Below are 22498 nucleotides of genomic sequence, written 5' to 3'. Positions count from 1 at the left end.
CAGGAGACTGAGATCTGAGGATTGAAATTTCAAGGCAGCCTGGGAAGGAAAGTCCCTCAGGCTCTCATCTCTTAACCAGGAGTAGACAGAAGTGGAACTGTGTGGCTCAAGAGCTAGAGCACCAGCCTTGAGTGGAAAAGCTAAGAGACAGTGCACCTAGGCCCTGAGTTCAAGCCCCAGGATTGGCACAAAGATCATCTTTGCTGAGTAAAGAAGGCTCAAGGCCCATAACCACAGGAGCAATGCCACATGACTTTGCCCTTCAAGTCCTTCTCTTCTAGCACACACACCTGCACTCAGCCTCAGTCTTCCTGGCAGACAGGACAGGCCACTGTTAGTTAGAACATGTCTCCTGTGTGCTCCTCTGACCTGACAAGGATTTTGACAAGCACGGCTCACGGAGATTGTACCCAACCTCTGTATTGGCCCTTTCCTACAGGATAGTGACTGGGCATGCGCTGGGTGGCAGGGGAAGGATGCTAGAGGTATCTAGGAAGTGGGATGAAGGCCAACCTGGGTTTGTCAGCTGCTCCAATCTGGCTGGCGATGCCGTCCATCCAGGAGAGCAGGTCGCGGGCCTGGCTGTGGAAGCGCAGGGCGTCGGCCGTGGAGCTCACATGCAGCCGGGCATCCTCGCAGGCGGCCAGCAGCTCCTTCCAGCCCTGCAGCACCTCCTGCTCCCGGCTGGCGATGGCCTCTGCGTGCTCGCCAGCATACACTGTGCGCAGCTGGGCTGCCCCTTCCTGTAGCTGCCGTACCTGAGGGGCATGCGAGGTCGGGGCCATCCTCCACTGGCCAACAGGCTCCGCCCTCTCTCCCGCCCTCCCGCGCGCCCCTGTGGCAAAGGCCCTGCCCCCAACACAACCCCTGTGAGCAAGACCACGCCCTCGGCCCGCCCATTGGCTAAGCCCTCCCTCACTCAGGCTCCACCCCTTACCCCCTCCTCTGTGGCTCAGGGTCCGCTCTCGTTCGGCCTCTGGCGCGCAGGCCACGCCCTCAGCCCGCCCCCCTGTGACCTGGCCCCGCCCTCTTTCTGCCTCTGGCGCGCAGGCCACGCCCTCGGCCCGCCCTGGCCTGGCCCCGCCCCATTTGGCCCTGCGGGCTTTGCTCCCACCTGGGACACGAGGAGCTGCAAGTCGTGCTCGAAGGCTCGCAGGGTCCTCTGCATGGAGCTGGCGCTGGGTCTCGGCTCGGGCGGGGCGGTCAGGCGGGGCAGCCGCCTCCGCTTCTCCTCGATCTGCCCTTGAAGCTCTCTGGCATCGCTGAAGAACTTGTGCAGCTCCCGCGAGGCGGCCAGCAGCTGGGCCCGCGTGCCCATGAGCTCCAGCAGCTCGGCCCAGGCCTCGTTCAGCCCGTCTTTCCACTCGGCCATGGTGGCTGCTGCCGTATGCCCGCACTCGATCAGCTCATCCACCATCTGGTTCACGGCTGCCAGCCGCTCTCTGCCTGCCGTGCCTGTCTCGCTGGCGAACTCTGAGAATTTCTCCTGCAGCACCTGCCACAAGGCCATGGGGGGGGAGAGCGGGGTGTGCACAGCATCAGGTGAGCAATAGTTCTGCACCTTCCAACCTGCTCCCTTGAGATAGGTCACAATAAACACCAGTAAAGCAGAAATAACATCTAAACATTCTGTAGCAATAATAGAATTATAATAATAGAGTATTAATACTGAACACTGGGCTGTGTATTGACTATGTGCCACACACATCTATACTTTTTCAGGTGCTGGGAATCAAACACGAGATCTTGCAAGTGCCAGGCAAGTGTTTACCTCCATAGGTACATCCCCAGCCCTTTAAAATGTGCTGTGGTGCTGGGAATGTGGCTTAGTGGTAGAATGCTTGCCTGGTATGCACAAAGCCCTGGGTTTGATTCTTCAGTACCACATAAACAGAAAGAGCTGAAGGAGCTCTGTGGCTCAAGTGGTAGAGTGTTAGCCTTGAGCAAAAAGAAGCTCGGGCACAGTGCCCAGACCCTGAGTTCAAGCCCCAGGACTGCAAAAAAAAAAAAATATTGTGTTGTGCCAGCACTGGGAATTGACCTTCAGGGTCTGGGTGCTGTCCTTGAACTTTTGCTGAAGACTAGCATCTACTACTGGAGCCACCGCTCCACTTTCACCCTTTTTGCTGGTTAACTGGAGATAAATGTCTCCTAGACTTTTCCTGCCCTGGCTGGATTTAAATTGTGATCCTCAGATCTCAACCTTCTGAGTAGCTAGGATGACAGGTGTGAGCCACCAACACCCAGTCACAGATACTTTTAAGTGCTTTCATTGCATTCATTTAGCCTTGAGTGCTACTGCTATCCCCCGCTCACCGAGACATGCTCGAAGTCCTGGCCGAGCTCAGGTGAGCCAGCCACCACCTCCTTCTCCGCAATCCAATGCTCCAGCTCGTCCACCTGGCGGCTGAGCTGGTACAGCCAGTACTGCTGCTCCAGGCTCACGCGGCGCTCCTCCCCCAGCTCCTTGAGTGACACGTAAAGACGATCCACCTGAGACTGACGCCGGCTTATCTGCTCACTGATGAGGGAAGGAAGAGTAGGGAGAGAGCCCTCTGTGACTTCCCAGCCTGGAATCTCCCCCCTCTAACAGCAGGGCTGTTTCCCAGAATTTCCAGGAAAGAGTCATGGCCCCCACTGTTTTCTCCAAGTCTCAGATTCAGCCTGTCCCACTTGGATTTCAACACTCGTCTGAGGTGTGATGAGCTCACTCCCAGTCCAGGCTCACACTATTTCTTTTACTGGTTTTGGTCTTTAACCTCGCCTCTATCTTTGCCAGGCCCCTGTTTGTTTGTTTGTTTGTTTTAACCAGGTCCCTTCACTGTCCAGTGACCAGGGGACTCAGTCACCTTGCAGGGTCTTCACCACTAAGCCTTCCTGATCAATTTCTATTGGTTCTGCTATGAGGGTTGCTCACTCTTGGGGTCCATTCATTTTTCTCTCTGTCTCTGCCTCTGTCTCTCTCATACAGTACTAAGGAATTCAACTCGGGACCTCAAGCTTGCCAGGCACTCTACCACTTGAGCCACAATCATCTAATTCCATTTACAGTGATCACCTACCCTTCCTTTTTTCCTTCCTCCCCTTATCCCCCCTTCTCCCTTCTTGCCTCCCTCTCTCTCTTCCTTTCTTTTGGTGCCTGGGCACTGTCTCTTAGCTGCTTTTTTTTTTTTTTTTTTGCCAGTCCTGGGGCTTGAAATCAGGTCCTGAGCACTGTCCTTGGGCTTTCTCAAGACTAGTGTTTTACCACTTGAGCCACAGTGCCACTTCCAGCTTTTTCTGTTTATGTGGCACTGAGGACTCAAACCCAGGGCTTCATGCATGCTAGGCAAGCACTCTACCACAAAGCCACATTCCCGGCCCCCTTAGCTGCCTTTCAAGAGTAGCACTCTAAGCTAGACTCTGTGGCTCAGGCCTGTGATTCTAGCTACTCAGAAGGCTGGGATCTGAGGATCAAGATTCAAAGCCAGCCTGGGCATTAAAGTCCATGAGACTCTTATCTCCAGTTGACCACAGAAAACTGGAAATGGTGCTGTGGCTTAAGGGGTAGAGTGTTCCTGGTCCCACCGTGGCAACCATTCTATGTCCAGCCATTCCGGCCCAAATCCAAGGACCATGAGGGCCCACTCCACTCCAACATCCGATCCCAGACCCGCCCCCACCGACAGCGAAGCCTCGGCTCCCATTGGTCCCTTTCAGCGAAGCCTCGGTTCCCATTGGTCCCTTTCCTGGGCACTGGCCCCGCCCTCCTGGCCCCGCCCCTCGCCGCCCACCTGTCCGGATGCCCCATCTCCAGCAGCGCCCTGCACTGGCGCGACAGCTGCGCGATGCTCTCCTCGTAGTTCTCCACGCCCTGCTCCAGTTGCAGGTGCTTCTTGAGCAGCTGCAGGGTGCTTTGTTCATCCTGAGGGTGTGGAAGAGGGGGAGGGGGACACAGGGCGCCGCCGTGAGGCGGCAGCGGCCGGCCCCCGGCTGCAGCGCCCCGGGCCCTCCGCTGCCCCCCCAGCCCGGGCGCACCTTGCCCTTGTCCTCACTCATCATGAGCAGCTCCTGCTCACCCAGCCACGCCTCCACCTCGGCCACGTCGAAGTAGTACTGCTCCACCTGGAAGGCGGCGTCCAGCGACTGCTGCCTCCTCTCGGCCGCCTCCCGCAGGCCGGCCCAGGCGCCCTGCAGCTGCTCCTGGCCCCGGCGCACGGCCTCGGCCTCCGGGCTGCGCAGCGAGGCCAGGGCGCCCGCGCGCTCCAGCACCTCCTCCAGACGCGGCCCGTGCGCCTGGATCTCCCGGCGCAGGCTCTGCGGACGAGAGACCCGCATAGAGGGGGCCTCCAGAGACCCCGAGTCACAGGATCCACTGAGTGACACCCACCGATCACTGACCACGGGCTAGGGACCATTCTGCCGGTGCTCGGTCACCCATAAACCCCGTGCCTTTCATCCTGGATTCAGGAGGCTGCCAGCAGGGACATCACAAGCTCGAGGCTAGCCTGTCTAGCTAGACCCTGTTCTCAGAATCCCCCTCCCCCAAAAAAATAATAATAAAAACGCATCAACTAGAGCAAGGATAGATAGACCACTGTCCATATAGTATTTTCATCAAATACTAAAACTAGTGGCTTTAAGCCTCACACCTGTGATCCTAGTTACTCAGGAAGCTGAGATCTGTGAACCATGGTTCAAAGCCAGCCAGACAGGGAAAGTCTGTGAGACTCTCATGTCCGATTAACTGTCCAAAACCTGGAAGTGAAGCTAGATATCCGGAGTAGAACGCTAGCCTTCAGCAAAACACAGCTTAAGGACAGCACTGAAGCCCAAAGTTTAAGCTCCAGGACTGGCACAAGGAAAGTTTTTGGTGCTGGTCCTGGGACTTGAACTCAAGGTCTGAGCACTGTCCTTGGACACGTTTTGGTCAATGTTAATTCTCTGCCAGCTGAACCATAGCACCACTTCCAGCTTTTTTTGTGTATGTGGTACCCAGGAATCAAGCCTGGGTCTTTGTATATGCTAGGTAAGCACTCTGCCACTATGCCACACTCCTGGCCCCCCAAAAGCATTTTTTAAAGTGGCGTATGTAACATAAATGGTCCAAAAGGAAATGTATTCTTTACTTAAAAGTAGCTTAAGTGGTAGAGCAGCAGTCCTGAGCAGAAAAGGTCAAGTGAGAACAAGTTCAAGCACTAGCACGCACACACACACACACACACACACACACACACAGGAATTAAGAAAAAGAAAAACCTGTGGCGTCCGTCTTGTCTGTGTCTGTCTTTCCCTCTCACCCCCTTGAGCAGTTTCCAGACATCTCCACACTCCCTCCTTCTATCGTCTGGCTCAGCTCACCTGGTTCTTTTTGATGTGCTGCTGGACAGCCTGTAAACCATCCCCTCTCTCGGTCAGCATGGCCACTGGCAGCCGCTCCTGAACCCATGCCTGAGGAGGACACAGGGAGTCAGGTCAAAGAGACTGGATTCAAGGGTGGCTACATCTCAAGAAATCTTCAGGCCCCTTCCACAGCATCCAATCCCCCTGGTGTGAGACCCACGAGCTGCCTTGAGCTGCCTGGACTGACGTCTTGCAGTCTGTACTTGGGCCAGTTTTCCTTACTCCAGGGCCTTTGCTTGTGCCACACTCAGGTTTTACTTCCTGAAACTGCCATCCTATTCCTGCCACTCCTGGATTTCCTTGACCTCAGACAAGCTCTCTGCCAGGGAGCCCGTCGTAACTTTAAACTTCTGCCTTAAGTGGGCCCAGTAATCACAAATCTTTGTTTCTCTTTGGATTCTGAGCCCTCGGCAGGCAATCACCATGCCCACCGAACTGGGCACAGAGTGATGGAGTGGGTGAGCAAATCCCAGCTCTAGGGAATGAATGAGTGAGCAGATTTGGTTCAAGGAGGACATGAGTGGATGAGAGAATGGGCAGATGCATGCACAGGAAGTAGATAGAAGAGCAGAAGACAGAATCAAGTATGGCTGAGTGGATAAAGAAGTCAGTTTATGAATAATTCAGCCAGCGGCTGCAACAGAAGGAGGGGTGGGGGGCTCTCAGCCTGCATCTGCCCTGGCCCAGCTCCCCCCTCCCTCCCTCTCTCCGGGCCTTACCAGTTCGTCCTCCAGATCGTGGGCCACTTGGTGAAGTTCCTTGGAGGCCAGCAGCAGGCGGCGGCGCTCCTGCAGCGGCTCCAGCAGCCGCACCAGGCGCTCGCCCACCGCGTTCTGCCTCTCGCCCACCAGCTCCTTGCTGGCCGGCTCCAGAGGCAGCGATGCCGTCTGTGCCTGCAGTTCTCCCACCTCTCGGTACCATTCTTCCACCTGAGATTGCATGGACTGCGGGGGACAGGGGCGGTGTCACTAAGCTGTGTCCCCACCCAGCCTGCTGTGGCTCCCCAGATCCCTGTATCCCCAGATACAGCGGTATCCTCTGACGCCGCAGCAGTCCCGGCCAGTCCTGCCTCCTGTTTGGCTTTGCTAGTCCTCTGCCAGCCAGTTATCCTTGCCAGTCAGACTTCAACTCAAATGTCACCTGCCCAGCCAGGAGCCCGTGGCTCAGGCCTGCAATCCCAGAGGCTCAGAAGGCTGAAATCTGAGGATCATGGTTTGAAGCCAGCCCTGGGAAGGAGTCTGTGAGACTTTTCTTTGCCAGTCTTGGGACTTGAACTCAGCCTGAGCACTGTCCTTGGGCTTTCTCAAGGCTAGAGCTCTACCACTTGAGCCACAGCACCACTTCTGGCTTTTGCTGTGTATGTGGTACTGAGGAATTGAACCCAGGGCTCTGTGCATGCTAGGCAAGGACTCTACCATTAGGCCACACTGTGAGGCTCTCCAACTAACTTCCAAAAATGCCAGAAGTGGAGCTGTGTCCCAAGATGAAGAGTGCTAGCCTTGAGCACAAAAGCCCAGGAACAGTGGTCAAATGCTGAATTCAAGTTCCAGGATTGGCAAAAATAATTATAATTAAATTACAATAAAATAAAATTAGTGGGGTGTGGTGGCTCATGCCTATAATCCTAGCTACTCAGGAGGCTGAGATCTGAGGATCAGGGTTCAGAGCCAGCCTGGGGCCTAAAGTCCGTGAGACTTTTATCTCCAATTAACCACTAGAAAACTGGAAGTGGCACTGTGGCTCAAGGGGTAGGGTGGTGGCCTTAAGTTGAAGAGCTCAGGGACCCCCACAACCGACACCCCCAAAATTTACTAAATTGAAGAACCCTCAGCTTTAAGATGGTCTATCAACCCTCAGAGCCACCCTTCTTGGCTGATTATATCAGTTTTACAGAGAAGGAAACTGAGGCTCACAGGAGTGAAATAGTTTGTGCAAAAGGCTAACTTACCTAACTTACTTAGCCATATAGCAAAAATAAATAGAAACCTATAGTCATTCAGATGACTGGAGGCCCTTAAAGATAAACAGAAAGTGCAAAAGCAGCAGGACATGATAACATACGCCTGTAATCCCAGCTAGTTGGAAGGAAGAGATTGGATGGATTCATATTAGAGGCAAAAGTTAACAATAACCTATCTCAACCAAGCCAGGTATGGCAGTGTGTACTTGCCCGAGCTATGAGGTGGGGAAAGATAAAGGGATTGTGATCTAAGTCTTCCCCCAAACAAAATAAATTTAAAATGAGTAGGGAGCTGGATGGTGTGTCTGGACCAGTTGAGCCACACTTCCAGACCAACTTTTTGCTGGTTAGTTGAAAATGACGTCTTCATGGACTTTCCTGCCTGAGCTGACTTTGAACCGAACTCTGTCACCTGAGTAGCTAGGATTACAGGTGTGAGCCACCAGTACCCAGCTTGATTGTGCGTGTGTGTGTGTGTGTGTGTGTGTGTGTGTGTGTGTGTGTTGGTCCTGGGGCTTGAACTCAGAGCCTGGGTGCTATTCATGAACTTTTGTCTTCAGGCTAGCACTCTATTACTTGGGCCACCACTCCATTTCTGGTTTTCGGGTGGTTAATTAGAAATGAGTCTCCCAGACTTTCCTGTCCAGGCTAGCTTTGAGCTGTGATCCTCAGATCTCAGTCTCCCGAGTAGCTAGGAGGACAGGTGTGAGACCATGGCATGCTCGGCTTGATAGTCTTTTCTATCTATCAGATTAGCAAAAATGTGCAAGTATCTCAGGTTGGCAGAGATGGAAGGAGAGGGGTGTGTTCAGCCACCATCGGTGGTGCAAATTGGCTGAGCCTCTTTGGAAAGCAAGTTGGTAGGTCCTATCAAAATGCAAAGTGTAGATGCTTCATTGGCCGCTAGCCCCTTCCCCTTCGAGGAACCAGCTCCAGACACACTGGCACCCACGCACGCGCGTACACACACAAAAAAATTTCATCCCAATGGATGGAGTTTATAATGAGAAAAACCTGGAAATGACTCACTATTCAGCCAGAATGAAATAGTTAATGAAATCAGCGTCAGTGTGGGTGACCAGAGCTCCTGGGAAGAGGAAAAAGCCGTCGAGAAACCTCCATATGATCTGTATTTGTAGCAAATTGTACATGCATGAAGAATTGCCTGGGAGTAAACAAGTAATTAATAACAGGTGGCATTGATGGGGTGGGGGATAGGAACTTTGTAAAAAGAACCCAGATGGATGGGGGAAATTTTCACATAAGATTTACTTAAATATGATTTTAATGCCTGAACCATGAAGATGTTATTTTTTTTTCAAGAAATGCAAATAAAAGATGAAAGATAAATAAGATGAAAGCATTAAAAGTGAATCTACTTTGTACAACTACTAAATAAAAACGAGTATTTTCAAAGAAGTGAATGTATAATAAAATTATAATACTAAGAGATTTGTAAATGTATAATAAACATCTTGTTCAAAGATCTGGAAAAATGCACACCAAGTGAAACCTAAGGTTCATGTTGGGGTGTGTGAATGGATGTGGTAGTTCAAGAGAGATGTTTTACTAAGGACTTGTAGGTTAGTGAATTAACCAAAAGAATATGATTATCTATTGCTTGTGTGATTCTAAACAGATGAAGGAAAGCGAAAGAAGAAAACAAAACAATAAAATTAAGAGGTAACAGATTATAGAAAATGACTACAAAACAAAAATTACAACTTGAGAACTAAGCCAAGGCTGTGTGTGGAGGGGGTGTGTGTGTGCAGGCACTGGACCTTGAACTAAGGGCCTAACTGCTCTACCACTTGAGCCATAGCTCCACTTCTGGATTTTGGATAGTGAAATGGAGGCAAGTGTCTCACAAACTTCCCTGCCCAGGCTGGCATCCAATGGTAACCTTCACATCTTTGCCTCCTACGTGACTAGGATTTACAGGTGTGATCACTAGCGCCTGGCTCTTGTTTGAGACAGAGTCTTGCTATGTAGCCCAGGCTGGCCTCCAATTCACAATCCTCCTGCCTCAACCTCCCAATTGTTGGGATTACAGGTGTGCAGTGTCTCTCTGAGCTTCCAAGTAAAGCTTTTTATTGTAAGGTTCTGTAGTATAGAGTTGTGATTTTGCCTGAGTTAACACTCATACCCTCCTTTACAAAGATCTTAAATCCCACAGAGGAATTAATCAAACCTAGAGCTCCATGATGGACCAAGCCTGGCTAATCAGAACACTGAACTCACTCTGGCAACCAGGAGTAGGTAAGAGATGGTCATGTTATTATCTAAGTACACCGGTGAAAACACCTCAAGTGGCCGGAGTATGGCCTAGTTGGTAGAGTGCTTGCCTGGCACGCATAAAGCCCTGGGTTCAATTCCTCAGTATCCTATACACAGAAAAAGCTGGAAGTGGTTCTGTGACTGCTCAAGTGGTAGAGTGCTAGCCTTGGGCAAAAGGAGCATGGGAGCTGGTACCGTGGCTCACGCCTGTCATCTTAGCTACTCAGGAGGCTGAGAGCTGAGGATCAAGGTTCAAAGCCACCCTGGGCACAAAAGGACCCGAGACTCTTATCTCCAATTAACCTCTAGAAAACAGGAAGTGGGGCTTGGCACAAGGGTAGGGTGGTAGCCTTGAGCTGAAGAGCTCAAGGACAGTGCCCAGGCCGAGGGCTAAAGTGATAGCCTTGAGCTAAAGACTCAGGGACTGTGCTCTGGCCAAGTTCAAGCCCCATGACCACCCCCTGCCACACACACACACACACACACACACACACACACACACACACACACACAGAGGCACAATTACAATTGTAGAAATCAAAAGAAAAAAGCAGAATCAAGTTGGGCACTGGTGGCACACCTATAATCCTAGCTACTCAGGAGGCTGAAATCTAAGGATCATGTTTCAAAGCCAGCCAAAGCAGGAGTGGTCTGAGAGACTCACTTCCAATTAACCACTAGAAAATTATAAGTGGCACTGTGGCCCAAAGTACAAAGGGCTAGCCTTGCAAAAGAGCTCAGGGACAGCCCCAGGCCCTGAGTTCAAGCCCAAGACTGGAAAAAAAAGCAATAACAACAACAAAAAACAGGAGTCTCACTATCTAGCCTAGGTGGGCCTTGAACTCCAGATCCCCCTGCCTCAGTCTCACCAGTGCTTGGATTACAGGTGTTTGCCGCTACATCTGGCTTTTTTTTTTTTTAAGGCATCCTAGTTAAAACAAAACAAACAGAAGAGCCATCTTGCAAAGCAGCCTCAGTCCTTAGCCATACAATAGGCAAGATGTCAGAATCACTGTCCTTCGAATCCACCTTTTTTTTTTTTTGCCAGTTGTGGGCTTGAGCTCAGGGCCTGAGCACTGTCCCTGGATTTTCTCAAGGTTAGGACTCTACCACTTGAGCCTCAGCACCATTTCTGGCTTTTTTCTATGTATGTGGTACCGAGGAATCGAACCCGGGTCTTCCTGCATGCTAGGCAAGCACTCTACCACTAGGCCAAACCCCCGGCTCCACCTTATTCTTATTTGGATCCCCCTTGCTCTTTTCCAGCTTCCAGTTGTGGAGGCTGAAGCTCAGAGTGGAGCAAGAGCAGTAAAAACTTCCTGAGTCAGAATTTGAACCCAGGACCTCAGTTCCACAAAGCAAACACCTCCCCTCTCTGCTTCTCTATAAACTGGACCTTGCAGCTCAGGTGGGTGGGAGTCAGGGATCCAGGTCCCACAGTAGAGAGTCAAACCCTGGGGTGCCCAGCAAGGGGGTCCCCTCCCCCACACCCCATCACACTGAGTGAGACCAGCTGGCCCAGGGCCCCTGAGGGCTGAGAAGCAAGAGTGCAGGATGCCACCATCTGTTCCCTGGACCAGAAGGACAGACAAGAGACCATGAGCCAGGATCTGAGCACACGGCCTAGAGCAGGAAGATGATATCTGACTGGACACACGGAGACATGGGGAAGTCACCAGGGAATAGGAGCAGCCCCAGGAAGAGTGGCAGAGAGGAGGCATTCAAATACAAAGAGACGGAGAAAAGACAGTGAGACTGCAGGCAGACACAACAATCCAGAAGGTAACACTGAGATGGGGGGGGGGGGGCATGACAGCCAGGCCACATGCTAAGCTGGATGGCCAGGCTCCAGGGGGACCGCAGGGCCTCAGGAGGTCCCCTGCTCCTCCCTCTGCGGCTTCTGAGGCCCCAGCTGGCACCATCTGGGGGTGCTGGCCACAGAGGGTCCACTCCCTGCCTCGAGCTCCCTCTGCTGGGAAACGAGACAGAGTCCGGTGTTCGAGCACTGGCTGTCCCCACCCTCATGACCAGGGATCCGCTGTCCTATCCAGACCTCAGCCTCCCCACTCCATAACATATGCCCCGTTCTCATGGTCTCCCCACAGGCCCCACATCTGTCCTCTGACACCAACATGGCCAGCCAGAGAGACGCAAGGCCCACGTTGGCCACTTCCGGGAGGGCTGCAGTGAAAACTCCCCAAGTTCCACCCAGCTGGCTATGGAGAATGGGGAGATGCTGCAGTGGGGACTCCAGGTGTTGGCCCCAGGTGGAGGGGATGAGAGCACCCACACTGTGGGAGGGAGCATCGCTCTTCAGAAGGACGAGACACCCCATAATTGGCAGCATGCAGACAGTGGATTCATATGCCATATGCCACCCCTCAAACAGGTTTTCAAAGCAACACAGAGAAATGAAATTCTTATGCATCATGGGAGGAAAACGTATGTGACCAAGGGAAAGAGGGAGAAAAGATTAACTGAGTAATTTCTCCTCTTTTCTTCCTTTTTCTGTGTCGGTCAAGGGGCTTGAACTCAGGGTCTGGGTAGTGTTCCTGAGCTCGCTTGCTCTTTCTTTCTTTCTTTCTTTCTTCTTCTTTCTTTCTTTCTTTCTTTCTTTAAAACCTGTTTTATTTTATTTTATTTTGGCCAGTCCTGGGGCTTGAACTTAGAGCCTGAGCACTGTCCTTGGGCTTTCTCAAGGCTAGAGCTCTACCACTTGAGCCTCAGCACCACTTCCGGCTTTTTTCTATGTATGTGGTACCAAAGAATCAAACCCAGGTCTTCATGCATGCTGGGCAAGCACTTTAACCACTAGGCCAAACTCCCGGCCCTCCTGAGCTCTTTCACTCAAGGCTAGCATTCTACCATTCAAGCCACAGCTCCACTTCAGTTTTCTAGGGGTTCGTTGGCGAGCTCAGTCCCTGAGCTCTTTTGCTCAAGGCTAGCACTCTATCACTTTGAGCCACAGTGCCACTTCCAGTTTTCTGGTGGTTCAGCCTCCTGAATAGCTAAGATCACAAGCTTGACAGGCATGAGCCACCAGCACCCAGCTCTGCTGTGTGTGTGTGTGTGTGTATGTGTCTGTCTCTCTGTCGGTCTATCTACTTATCTATCTCTTCCAGCACTGGGGATAGGGTCTAATGCCTCACATGTTAGGCAAGTGCCCTGCCCACTGAGCTATAGCCCCAGTTATTTGGGGGCTGGGAGACTCAGTGGATAAGACCAAGTTGGCCTGGAACTTGCCCTATAGCCAGGCTGGATTTGAACTCAGATTCAAAGTACTGTGCTAACTTCTTTTCTTTTTTTTTTCTTTTGCCAGTCCTGGGGCTTGAACTCTGGGCCTGAGCCCTGTTCTTGACCCTCTTTGTGCTCAAGGGTAGCACTCTACCACTTGAGCCACAGCACCACTTCCAGCTTTTTCTGAATAGTTTATCGGAGATACGAGTCTTATGGACTTCCCTGCCTGGGCAGCTTTGAACTGGCACTCAGTTCTCAGCCTCCTGAGTAGCCAAGATTACAGGCACGAGCCATGGCACCTGGCTTAAGTGGCACCTTTCTATGCCCAGTCTTGCCCTGCCCAGTGAGGTTCACACAAGTGTGTTCCTTGAGAGGTCAGGGGAGGCGTGGGGGAATCAGAGCAAGGTTTCTGGCTGGGATCTGAGCTCTAGCTCTCGTCCCTGGGTCCCTGGCAGCTTTTCCTGCTGTTTCCTCAAGTCTGGCCATCTAGACCACTGGCCACACACACTCAGGAAGATCTAGATGAGAAGATTTAAAGTCAAGTCATTCTTGGGAGCCTGAGAGCCTGAGAGTGAGTCTCATCTGAGACTCACTGGTCAGAGGCCAGCCGGAGATTGCCTCAGGTCCCCAATGGGGTCCACAAGAAATCCAAGGAGAAAGGTGGAGGGGAAGTAAACCAAATACTGCCCAGCCACCTGGTGGCTGTGTGACCTTGAGCTAACCACAGATCCTTTCTGCGCAGTGGCTTTTTCTGGATGCATGAGGTAACGGTGGCTTGCTGGCAGCTGCGGGGGGGGGGGGGGGGGGGGGGGAGGGGAGGAAGGGGGAGGGAAAGGCGGGGCTAATGATGCCCAGAACAATCCTGGGTGTAGCCCTCCTCAGCGCCTCTCCCAGTGTGGCCTGCACACCCTGGAATCAGCCATCTTGTCAAGGTGTGTACAAGGTCACTGTTTTGGTTGGCTGGTTTCTTTGTTTTATTTCCAGTACTGAGGATTGAATTAAGGGTCTCACAGCAAAGTCACATCCCCAGTGCTTTTTGGGTTTTTTTTTCCTTTTCTTAAAATAAATATCTTACACTTGTGCCCAAGGCCAGACTTCAAAACTGCAGCCTTATTATCGCCACATCACAAGTGACTAATACCACATGTGGCAACTAGTCAGTTGTAACTCTTTTAAAAATAAAACTAAGGTGTTGGGCTGGGAGCATGGCCTAGTGGTAGAGTGCTCACTTAGCATGCATGAAGCCCTGGGTTCAATTCCTGGATACCACATACAAGAAAAAGCCCGAAGTGGTGCTGTAGCTCAAGAAGCAGAGGGCTGACCTTGAGCAAAAAGCGTCCAAGGACAATAATGCCCAGACCCTGAGTTCAAGCCCCAGGACTGGTAAAACAAAACTAAGGTGTTATTTGCCTTTCTCATTCTCATGCCTTATGGAGTATTCCATCAAGTTTTCCAGAAACCAGATGACCTACGGGACAGCAACAGACCAAATACAGAAGCATATGTGTGAAGTCACCTTTTTGTTGTTGTCAGTTGGGGGGCTTGAACTCAGGGTTTGGGCACTGTCCCTGAGCTCTTTAGCTCAAGGCTAGTGCTGTGCCACTTTGGACCACAGGTCCCGACTTCCAGTTTTTAGGGGGTTAATTGCAGACAAGAGTCTCATGGATTTTCCTGCCCAGGCTGGCTTTGAACTGTGATCCTCAGATCTCAGCCTGCTGAGTAACCAGGATGGCAGATGAGTCACCAACAGCAGCGATTGCTTGGCTTTTTTCTGTTCCAGGCTGGTGCTCTACTACTTGGACCACAAATCTACTCCTAGCTCAGCATTTATTTTTTTTTATCAGTTGTGAGTCTTGAACTCAGGGCGTGAGTACTCTCCTTGAGCTTTCTCAAGGCTAGAGCTCTACCACTTGAGCCTCAGCCCCACTTCTGGCTTTTTTCTATGTATGTGGTACTGAGGATTCCAACCTGGGTCTCCATGCATGCTAGGCAAACACTCCACCACTAGCCTAAACTCTGAGCCCCAGCTCAGCATTTTTATTTGCTGGTTAATTGAATTCTCAATAACTTTCCTGCCTCGGAGCCTTCCCTTTCTTCAGACAACAGGTACTAGGATCCAGAGAGAGAGCCTCAGGGTTCTGGGTATGAATCTATTGCTCTTTGGTTCCTCATTCATTCATTCATTTATTCATGTCAGCACTGGACTTGAACTCAGGGCCTACGCCCTGTCCCTAAACTTTTGTGCTCAAAGCTAGTGCTCTACTACTTGAACCATACCTCCACGTCTGGATTTTTGCTTTTGTGTGTGTGTGTGGTTCATTGGAGATAAGAGTCTCACAGGCTTTCCTGCCTGAGCTGCTTCGAACCCTGATCCTCAGGTCTCCACCTCCTAAGCAGCTAAGAGGACATTGGTAAGCCATCACTGCCTAGTTTTCCCCTCTCCTTTATGCCCTGTGCCCTGTGGTGGTGGCTGCTTATAACAGTTATTACTGGTAAACACTGCCTCAGTATCCCCTTTGTGCTCTTCTGGCCTGCATGAAATCCCTTCAGGTTGAAATGCTGGTTGAGGGCGGGGGCAGGTGGCACCTGTCCATACCTGCAGCTTCTTGAGTTGGCTGTTGACAGTAGCCAGGTCCCCACCCGGATCCACATCCTGCAGTTGGCTTTCCATGTGCAAAAGCTTCTTATCCAGCTCTGCAAAACTCTGCACGAGTTGGTCTGCTTTGCTGGCTTCAAAAAGCTGCCGGGCCTTGGCCTGGGTGGTGCTCTCCAGCTCTGCCCAGCATTGGCGGATCTCACCCAGCTTCTTCCGCACAGAGGCCGCCAGCTCTGGCTTCTCCTGAATCAGTTGCTGGCCTTCCTGTAGCAGCAGTAAGGGGCAGGAAGTGAGAAGGAAGAAGAGGGGGTAGCAAAATGGATGGATAGACATGGGTTGGGGTAACCAAACACAGGAGAGAAAGATAAAGGAGGGAATTGAGAATGGAAAAGTAGAGGTAGAGAAAAGCCCAGAGATGGAAGGAACCAAGAAGAAAAAAACACAGTATGGGCAGGAAGACAAGAGACACAAATGAAGATAGGAGAGAAAAACAAGAGGCAGAGAGCCATAGTGATGGACACAGAAGGCCACGAATGGCCATCAGAGAGACCAGAGAAAGAGAGAAAAGAGTGATCAAGAAGTAAAGATTGAATTTCCACGTAACTCCTAGTCCAGAAAATTGGACTTGGCTCTATGCTGCCATTTATGGCTTCCCAAATGACCATGTCAAGGTGTAAGAACAATCTCCATCTCAGGCCGGGTGCAGTGGCTCACACCTGTAATCCTAGCTACTCGGGAGGCTGAATTCTGAGGCTCAAGGTTCAAAGCCAGCCCAGGTACAAAAAGACCGGGGACTCTTATCTCTAATTAACTTCTAGAAAATAGGAAGTGGGGCTTGGCTCAAGGGTAGAGTGGTGGTCGTGAGCTGAAGAGCTCAGGGACAGCGCCCAGGCCGAGTTCAAGCCCTATAAAAAAAAAAAAAAAAAAAAAAGAAAGAAAGAAAGAACAATCTCCATCTCTTCATCTGAGTGAGAAGATTGGGGGGTGGTTCCAGGGCTAGCAGGTCTAGAGGTTCAGCCTTAGTAGGAGGTATGTCTAAGGGGTTGGATCCTAAAGTAATTTTCTATCTGGTCTTCAAAATGGTAATCAAGTTCTTTGGTAGCCCAGAGCCACATGGATCCTAGATATTAAAAATAATACCAGGGGTTGGGAATGTGGTTTAAGAGTGCTTGCCTAGCATGAAGCCCTGGATTTGATAACTCAGTACCACATACACAGAAAATGTCAGAAGTGGCCAGGAGTTTGGCCTAGTGGTAGAGTGCTTGCCTAGCATGCACGTAGACCTGGGTTCCATTCCTCGGCACCACATACATAGAAAAAGCCAGAAGTGGTGCTGTGGCTCAAGTGGTAGAGGTCTAGCTTTGAGAAGGCTCAAGGACAGTGCTCACGTCCTGAGCTCAAATCCAGGACTGGCAAGAGAGAGAGAGAGAGAGAGAGAGAGAGAGAGAGAGAGAGAGAGAGAGAGAGAGACAGACAGACAGACAGACAGACAGACAGACAGAGAGATTGAGAGAGACTGAGAGAAAAGAAAAAGCCAGAAGTGTTCTCTGGCTGAAGTGACAGAGTGCTAGCCTTGAGCAAAAGAAGCTCTGGCCCTGAATTCAAGACCCAGGACTGGCAAAAAATATAACACCAGGGGCCGGGAGTTTGGCCTAGTGGTAGCGAGCTTGCCTAGCATGCACGACAATCCCGGTTTGATTCCTTGGTACCACATGCATAGAAAAAAGCTGGAAGTGGTACTGAGGTTCAAGTGGTAGAGCTCTAACCTTGAGAAAGTCCAAGGACACTGTTCAGGCCCTGAGCTAAAGCCCAAGACTGGCAAAAAAAAAAAATTAAAAAAAAATATAATACCACAAGCTGGGTGCTGGTGACTCACATCTGTAATCTTAGCTACTCAGGAGGCTGAGATCTGAAAACCACAGTTCCGAGCCAGCCTGAGTAGAAAAATCCTAAAGGCTCTTATCTCCAATTAACTAGGGGGGGGAGGACGGACAGAACAAAACCAAAGGAGAGGATGAGGGCCTTAGTTCAAGTCTCAATACCAGAGGGAAAAAAATGGAGATGAAAGAGTTCACAAACAGAAGCTATCATTTAGAAGAGAGGCCAGCCACTTTGCAGGTGGGTAAACTGAGGCTCAAAGAGGTTACACTGCCAGGAGGACACAGAGCTGGCTTGAACCAGTTCAGGGGTACAAGGCCAGCAGGTTGGCCATGAAGGAGCATGGGAAGTGAGAGGGCTGGGCAGAGGGGCCTTCGGGGTCCTCACCCTCTCGATCTTCTCCAGCCACTCCTTATTCTGAGCCAGCTCGGCCATGAATGTCTGGTGCCGGAGCCATCTCTTGTGAAGCTTGTGGCTGTCCTCACGTGTGCCATCCCTGGTCATCAGCATTTTCTCGTGGATCCAGCCATCCAGCTGTGCAGGGCACAGCAGGACGGATCAGCCACCCCCACCCTCTATCTTGCCATGGTCCCCTCACGCCTTCCAGGAAACCCCACTTATGGAAGTAGGTTTGGGGGGGGCTGAACCATCTGAAGGAGGTAGAGATGGGCAAATCTTTTCAAGAGAGGCCTTTACATTGGTGCTGGCTGGGTGTGGTGGGTAGGGGCAAGCTCAAGCCTTGTCCTCTGTGGAATACGTATGAAAAGCTCCCCAAGTCTCCGTGCAACACTGAGGATATGGTCAGCCCCAAAACAAGTTCTCCACATGAATCTGGCAAACTCCCAATTTCAGCCATCCCCCCCATGACAAAGCTTCCACCCCCAATTCAGTCCCCACGAAAGGATGGGTTCAAAATCTTCACCCTCTTCCAAGCTAGTCCCCCATCTAGCACCCAAATACTCACTCCATCGCAGCCAGATTGAGCCCCCAACCGCCCCCCAACGATTGACAGCTAATGCAGACCCAATCCTATGCGACCAAATTCCAATGGCACCCCCCCAAGGAAACCCCACAGGGCTCCCCAAATCCAGCCCCTGTCTCCCCCAAACCACCATCAGCTTGAATTCCCAACGAAAGCTAATCCTTCCCCACCCCTACCCCCCAAAAATTGACAACAACGAGGCTGCCTTTTTGCTCCCTGAACCAGCTTGACCCCCAAATCCAGTTTTAGACTCCCCAAGGTAAATGAAACCAAACCTCCTTCCAACCGTGCTCCCCAAATGGAAGCCAGCAGGGAAACCAGACATTGACCATGTCACTTACGGTTATCCGCTCAATACCCTGGACAGAACCAGGGTTTTCCGAGCACTTCTCCAGGAAAATAACTAATTAAATAAATAAAAATAAAAAGCAAGGCTTGTCCCCACCCCCACCCCCACCCAGCTACAACCTCCTAGCTTACGGCCAGACCTGGCACCTGGGACGAGCTGGCTCCTCCCCCTTTGCCTCCCCCTCCCCCTCCAGTCATAAGATCCTTCCCCTCCTCCCCCCAGAGAGAGAGAGAGAGAAACCCACCACGGACTCCAACACCGCGGAGGACCATTCCCGGGCTGGCCAGGCCCCGCCCGCACCCCTGAAGTACGTGCTCCCCAGGGGTGCGCGCGCACACACGCACACACGCGCACACACACACACACACACACACACACACACACACACACAGGTGCCCAAGCCCCGGCTCCGTCCCCAGCCGCCCCAGCCGCAGGGACGAGTTCCCCGGCAGCCAGAGCCCCCCAGGAGGAGACGGTCCCAGCCCTCAAGGTAACCGTCCCCCCAAAAGTACGGACCGCCTCGCATCCCCGAGGCCAGGCCACCCCGAGTCAGTGACCCTCCCCCCCAAACACACACTCAACCCACAAGCCCTAAGGCCAAGCGCGGAGGCCCCCAAAAGTGCTGCACCCCCACCCTCCCCCCGCCAGCACCCCGACACATGGAAAATTCCCCCCCCGACCCGGAGCCGAGGCCCCCGAGGCAGGCTGGGCCCCCGAGGGCGGGCGGACGCCCCAGGAGCAGGTCTGTCAGTGCCCCCCCCCCCCCCCGCGCCCTCCCTCTCCCGGGGGACCCCCGGCGCCCCAGTCCCGCCGGCGCCCGCCCCGCCCCGCGCCAGCACCGCGGACAGCTCTCGGCGCCCGCCCTCGCCCCTCCCCCGGGGCGGGGGTCCCCGCCGCCCCCGCCCCTCCCCCGGGCGCCCCCGAGACCTGGCGGCGGCGGCGGCGGCGGCGGCGGGGAGTCCGCGGCGGGGACGGCGGCGGGGACGGCGGCGGAGCTGCGGCGGCGCGCGCCCCCTCCCGCCTCGCCCCCGCGCCGCGGACGCGCGCCCGCCCGCGCGCCTCCCCCCCGGCCTCCGGGCTCGCCTCCATGCGGGGGGGGGGGGGGAGGCCCTAATTGGGGTGAAGGAGGCCTCACCACCGCTCCCCCTCACTCCGCGGGGGCGGGGAGGGTTCTGCGCGTCTCTCACCCCTCGGGAGTGGGGGGGCCGTGGAGGGGGGCCGTGGAGGGGGGCTGACCCCCAGCCCCGGGGGCAGCTCTGCCGCGCGGGGGCGCGGGTTTCTGGCCCTGGAACATCCGTTCCCATACTCCAGAACAGTCTGCGGGGGTCGGGGCAAGCAGGAGGCAAGGTCCCCTCCCTCGGGTGTCGGGGTTCCCTGTGGAACTGTCTTTAGCTGGGGTGGGAAGAGAGCGAGAACCTGGCTCCAGAACCGCGTCCGGTTCATCAGGCTGATCCTGGGTGAGGGGGCAGATGGAGGATGAAGAGGAGGGGTTCCGAGAAGGATCTGGAGGGGAAGGGGCTCAGGTGGGGGATCTGGAGGGGAAGGGGCTCAGATGGGGGATCCGGAGGAGAAGGGAGGTCAAGGTGGGGGATCTGGGGGAAGGGACTCAGATGGGGGATCTGGAGGGGAAGGGAGGTCAAGGTGGGGGATCTGGAGGGGAAGGGGCTCAGATAGGGGATCTGGTGGGGAAGGGGGATCAAGGTGGGGGATCTAGGGGGAAGGGGCTCAGGTGGGGGATCTGGAGGGGAAGGGGCTCAGATAGGGGATCTGGAGGGGAAGGGGGGTCAAGGTGGGGGATCTAGGGGGAAGGGGCTCAGGTGGGGGATCTGGAGGGGAAGGGGGATCAAGGTGGGGGATCTAGGGGGAAGGAGCTCAGGTGGGGGATCTGGAGGGGAAGGGGGGTCAAGGTGGGGGATCTAGGGGGAAGGGGCTCAGGTGGGGGATCTGGAGCGGAAGGGGCTCAGGTGGGGGATCTGGAGGGGAAGGGGGGTCAAGGTGGGGGATCTGGGGGAAGGGGCTCAGGTGGGGGATCTGGGGGAAGGGGCTCAGGTGGGGGATCTGGAGGGGAAGGGGGGTCAAGGTGGGGGATCTAGGGGGAAGGGGCTCAGGTGGGGGATCTGGAGGGGAAGGGGCTCAGGTGGGGGATCTGGAGGGGAAGGGGGGTCAAGGTGGGGGATCTGGGGGAAGGGGCTCAGGTGGGGGATCTGGGGGAAGGGGCTCAGGTGGGGGATCTGGAGGGGAAGAGGGGGTCAAGGTGGGGGAAAGGTGGGGGATCTGGGGGAAGGGGCTCAGCTAGAAGATCTAAGGCGCAGGCGCTCCGATGCAGGACCTGGGGCTGGGATCGTCTTCGGCGATTAGGGAACTACTGGGCCCAGTCTGACGTGGGCAGAGTCTGCCCCGGTTGAGGAAGGCCGGGGGGGCGGCCCGTCTCCTGATCATCCCCCTCAGGTGGATCCACCCTTCGTGTGTGTGTGGAAGAGGTTAGATTCCTTCAGAGGGGTGCGGAGGGGCCCCAAAGTTTCACTCAAGGTCCACCCCCACTCCCTGCAGCTTCCCGGAGCCGAGCGCTTCTCTCAGACCAACTGGGAGGTGAGCTCAGAGCTCGTCCCCGCGGGACCCGTCGGCGCGGGCGCGCGCCGTTGCCAGGGGCGCCCAGGCCCCACCCCGCTACCCCCACAGTTGGCGTGGGCGGGCCTGCACGGCCGAGCATGCGCACTGAGAGCCGACTCCCGCGCGCCCCCTGGCGGCACAGCGGGGAGCTTCGCTCCGCGACCCGTTTGGACGGGGCGTCCCCACCCCCACCCCCTCTGTCGGGGAGCAAGTCCCTCCCTAGGACAAGGGGACACCGCTGCCCCCCTTCCCTGCCAGGATCCCTGGGGGGGCCCAGGTGCAGGCCTTACCTCGTGGCAGTCTCGGAGGAAGTGCTGCAGTCCAAGCTGGTCGAATAGCCTCTGCATCCACTGCTGGGCCCTTAATTGGTTTTCTTGGCTCCTGGAGATGGGAAAGAGAAAGGTTGGGAGAAACGCTGGTGGGGAGACACTTTAAAATTATAAGGGTGCTGGGAGGAGGAGGAGGAGGAAGAGGAGGAGGAACTAGGTGGCAACTCATGAGGAGAGGCAAGAGATATTAGTGGGACAGAGGCAGGTTCTGGACTGCAGAGAGGCAGAGAAAGAATTAGACAACTCCAGAGAAGAAGTATGAGAAGAGAAACAGAAAAAAAAAAAAAGGTGGCTAACACTTGTCATTGTAACTATTCAGGAGACTGAGATCTAAGGATTGGGATTCAAAGCCAGCCAGGACAGGAAGCCCAGAGATTTACCTCCAATAAACTACCAAAAAGATGGAAATCATGCTATGGCTCAAGTGATAGAATGCTAACCGTGAACAAAAGAAGCTCAGGGATGGGCTGGGAGTTTGGCCTAGTGGTAGAGTGCTTGCCTAGCATGCACAAAGACTGGGTTCTACTCCTTGGTATTACATACGTAGAAAAAAGCTGGTGCTGTGGCTCAAGTGGTAGAGGTCTAACCCTGAGAAAGCCCAAGGACAGTGCCCAGGCCCCAAGTTCAAGCTCCAGGACTGGTAAAAAAAAAGGTGGGGGGGGGGCGGGAGTTTGACCTAGTGGTAGAGTGCTTGCCTAGCATGCACAAAGACCCGGGTTTGATTCCTCAGTACCACATACATAGAAAACCCTGGATATAATACTGTGGCTCAAGTGGTAGAGCTCTAGACTAAGAAAAAAAAAAAGTGGGGGGGGGAGTTTGGCCTAGTGGTAGAGTGCTTATCTAGCATGCACAAACACCTAGGTTTGATTCCTTGGTACCACATATATAGAAATAA

General features: G+C 53.6%; 1 protein-coding gene across 1 annotated transcript in view; it reads right to left on the bottom strand.

Annotated features, from left to right (window-relative positions):
• Sptbn4 (spectrin beta, non-erythrocytic 4) overlaps positions 1–22498 on the bottom strand; it is a 57697-nt gene that overhangs the window by 9492 nt on the left and 25707 nt on the right. The window contains exons 18-27 of the mRNA XM_090322316.1: positions 21562–21652; positions 17718–17864; positions 15453–15716; positions 6102–6326; positions 5341–5430; positions 4018–4296; positions 3774–3904; positions 2317–2521; positions 1115–1495; positions 514–758 (exon numbers count right to left, since the gene is read on the bottom strand). Of these exons, the coding sequence (XP_090178442.1) occupies positions 514–758; positions 1115–1495; positions 2317–2521; positions 3774–3904; positions 4018–4296; positions 5341–5430; positions 6102–6326; positions 15453–15716; positions 17718–17864; positions 21562–21652 (2058 nt within the window). The remainder of the gene's footprint in view (positions 1–513; positions 759–1114; positions 1496–2316; positions 2522–3773; positions 3905–4017; positions 4297–5340; positions 5431–6101; positions 6327–15452; positions 15717–17717; positions 17865–21561; positions 21653–22498) is intronic.

The sequence above is a fragment of the Megascapheus bottae genome, chromosome 31 (assembly GCF_031878675.1).
Source record: "Megascapheus bottae isolate mThoBot1 chromosome 31, mThoBot2.hap1, whole genome shotgun sequence".
In the NCBI taxonomy this organism is placed as follows: Eukaryota; Metazoa; Chordata; class Mammalia; order Rodentia; family Geomyidae; genus Megascapheus; species Megascapheus bottae.
This window is presented reverse-complemented; position numbering and strand designations above follow the sequence as displayed.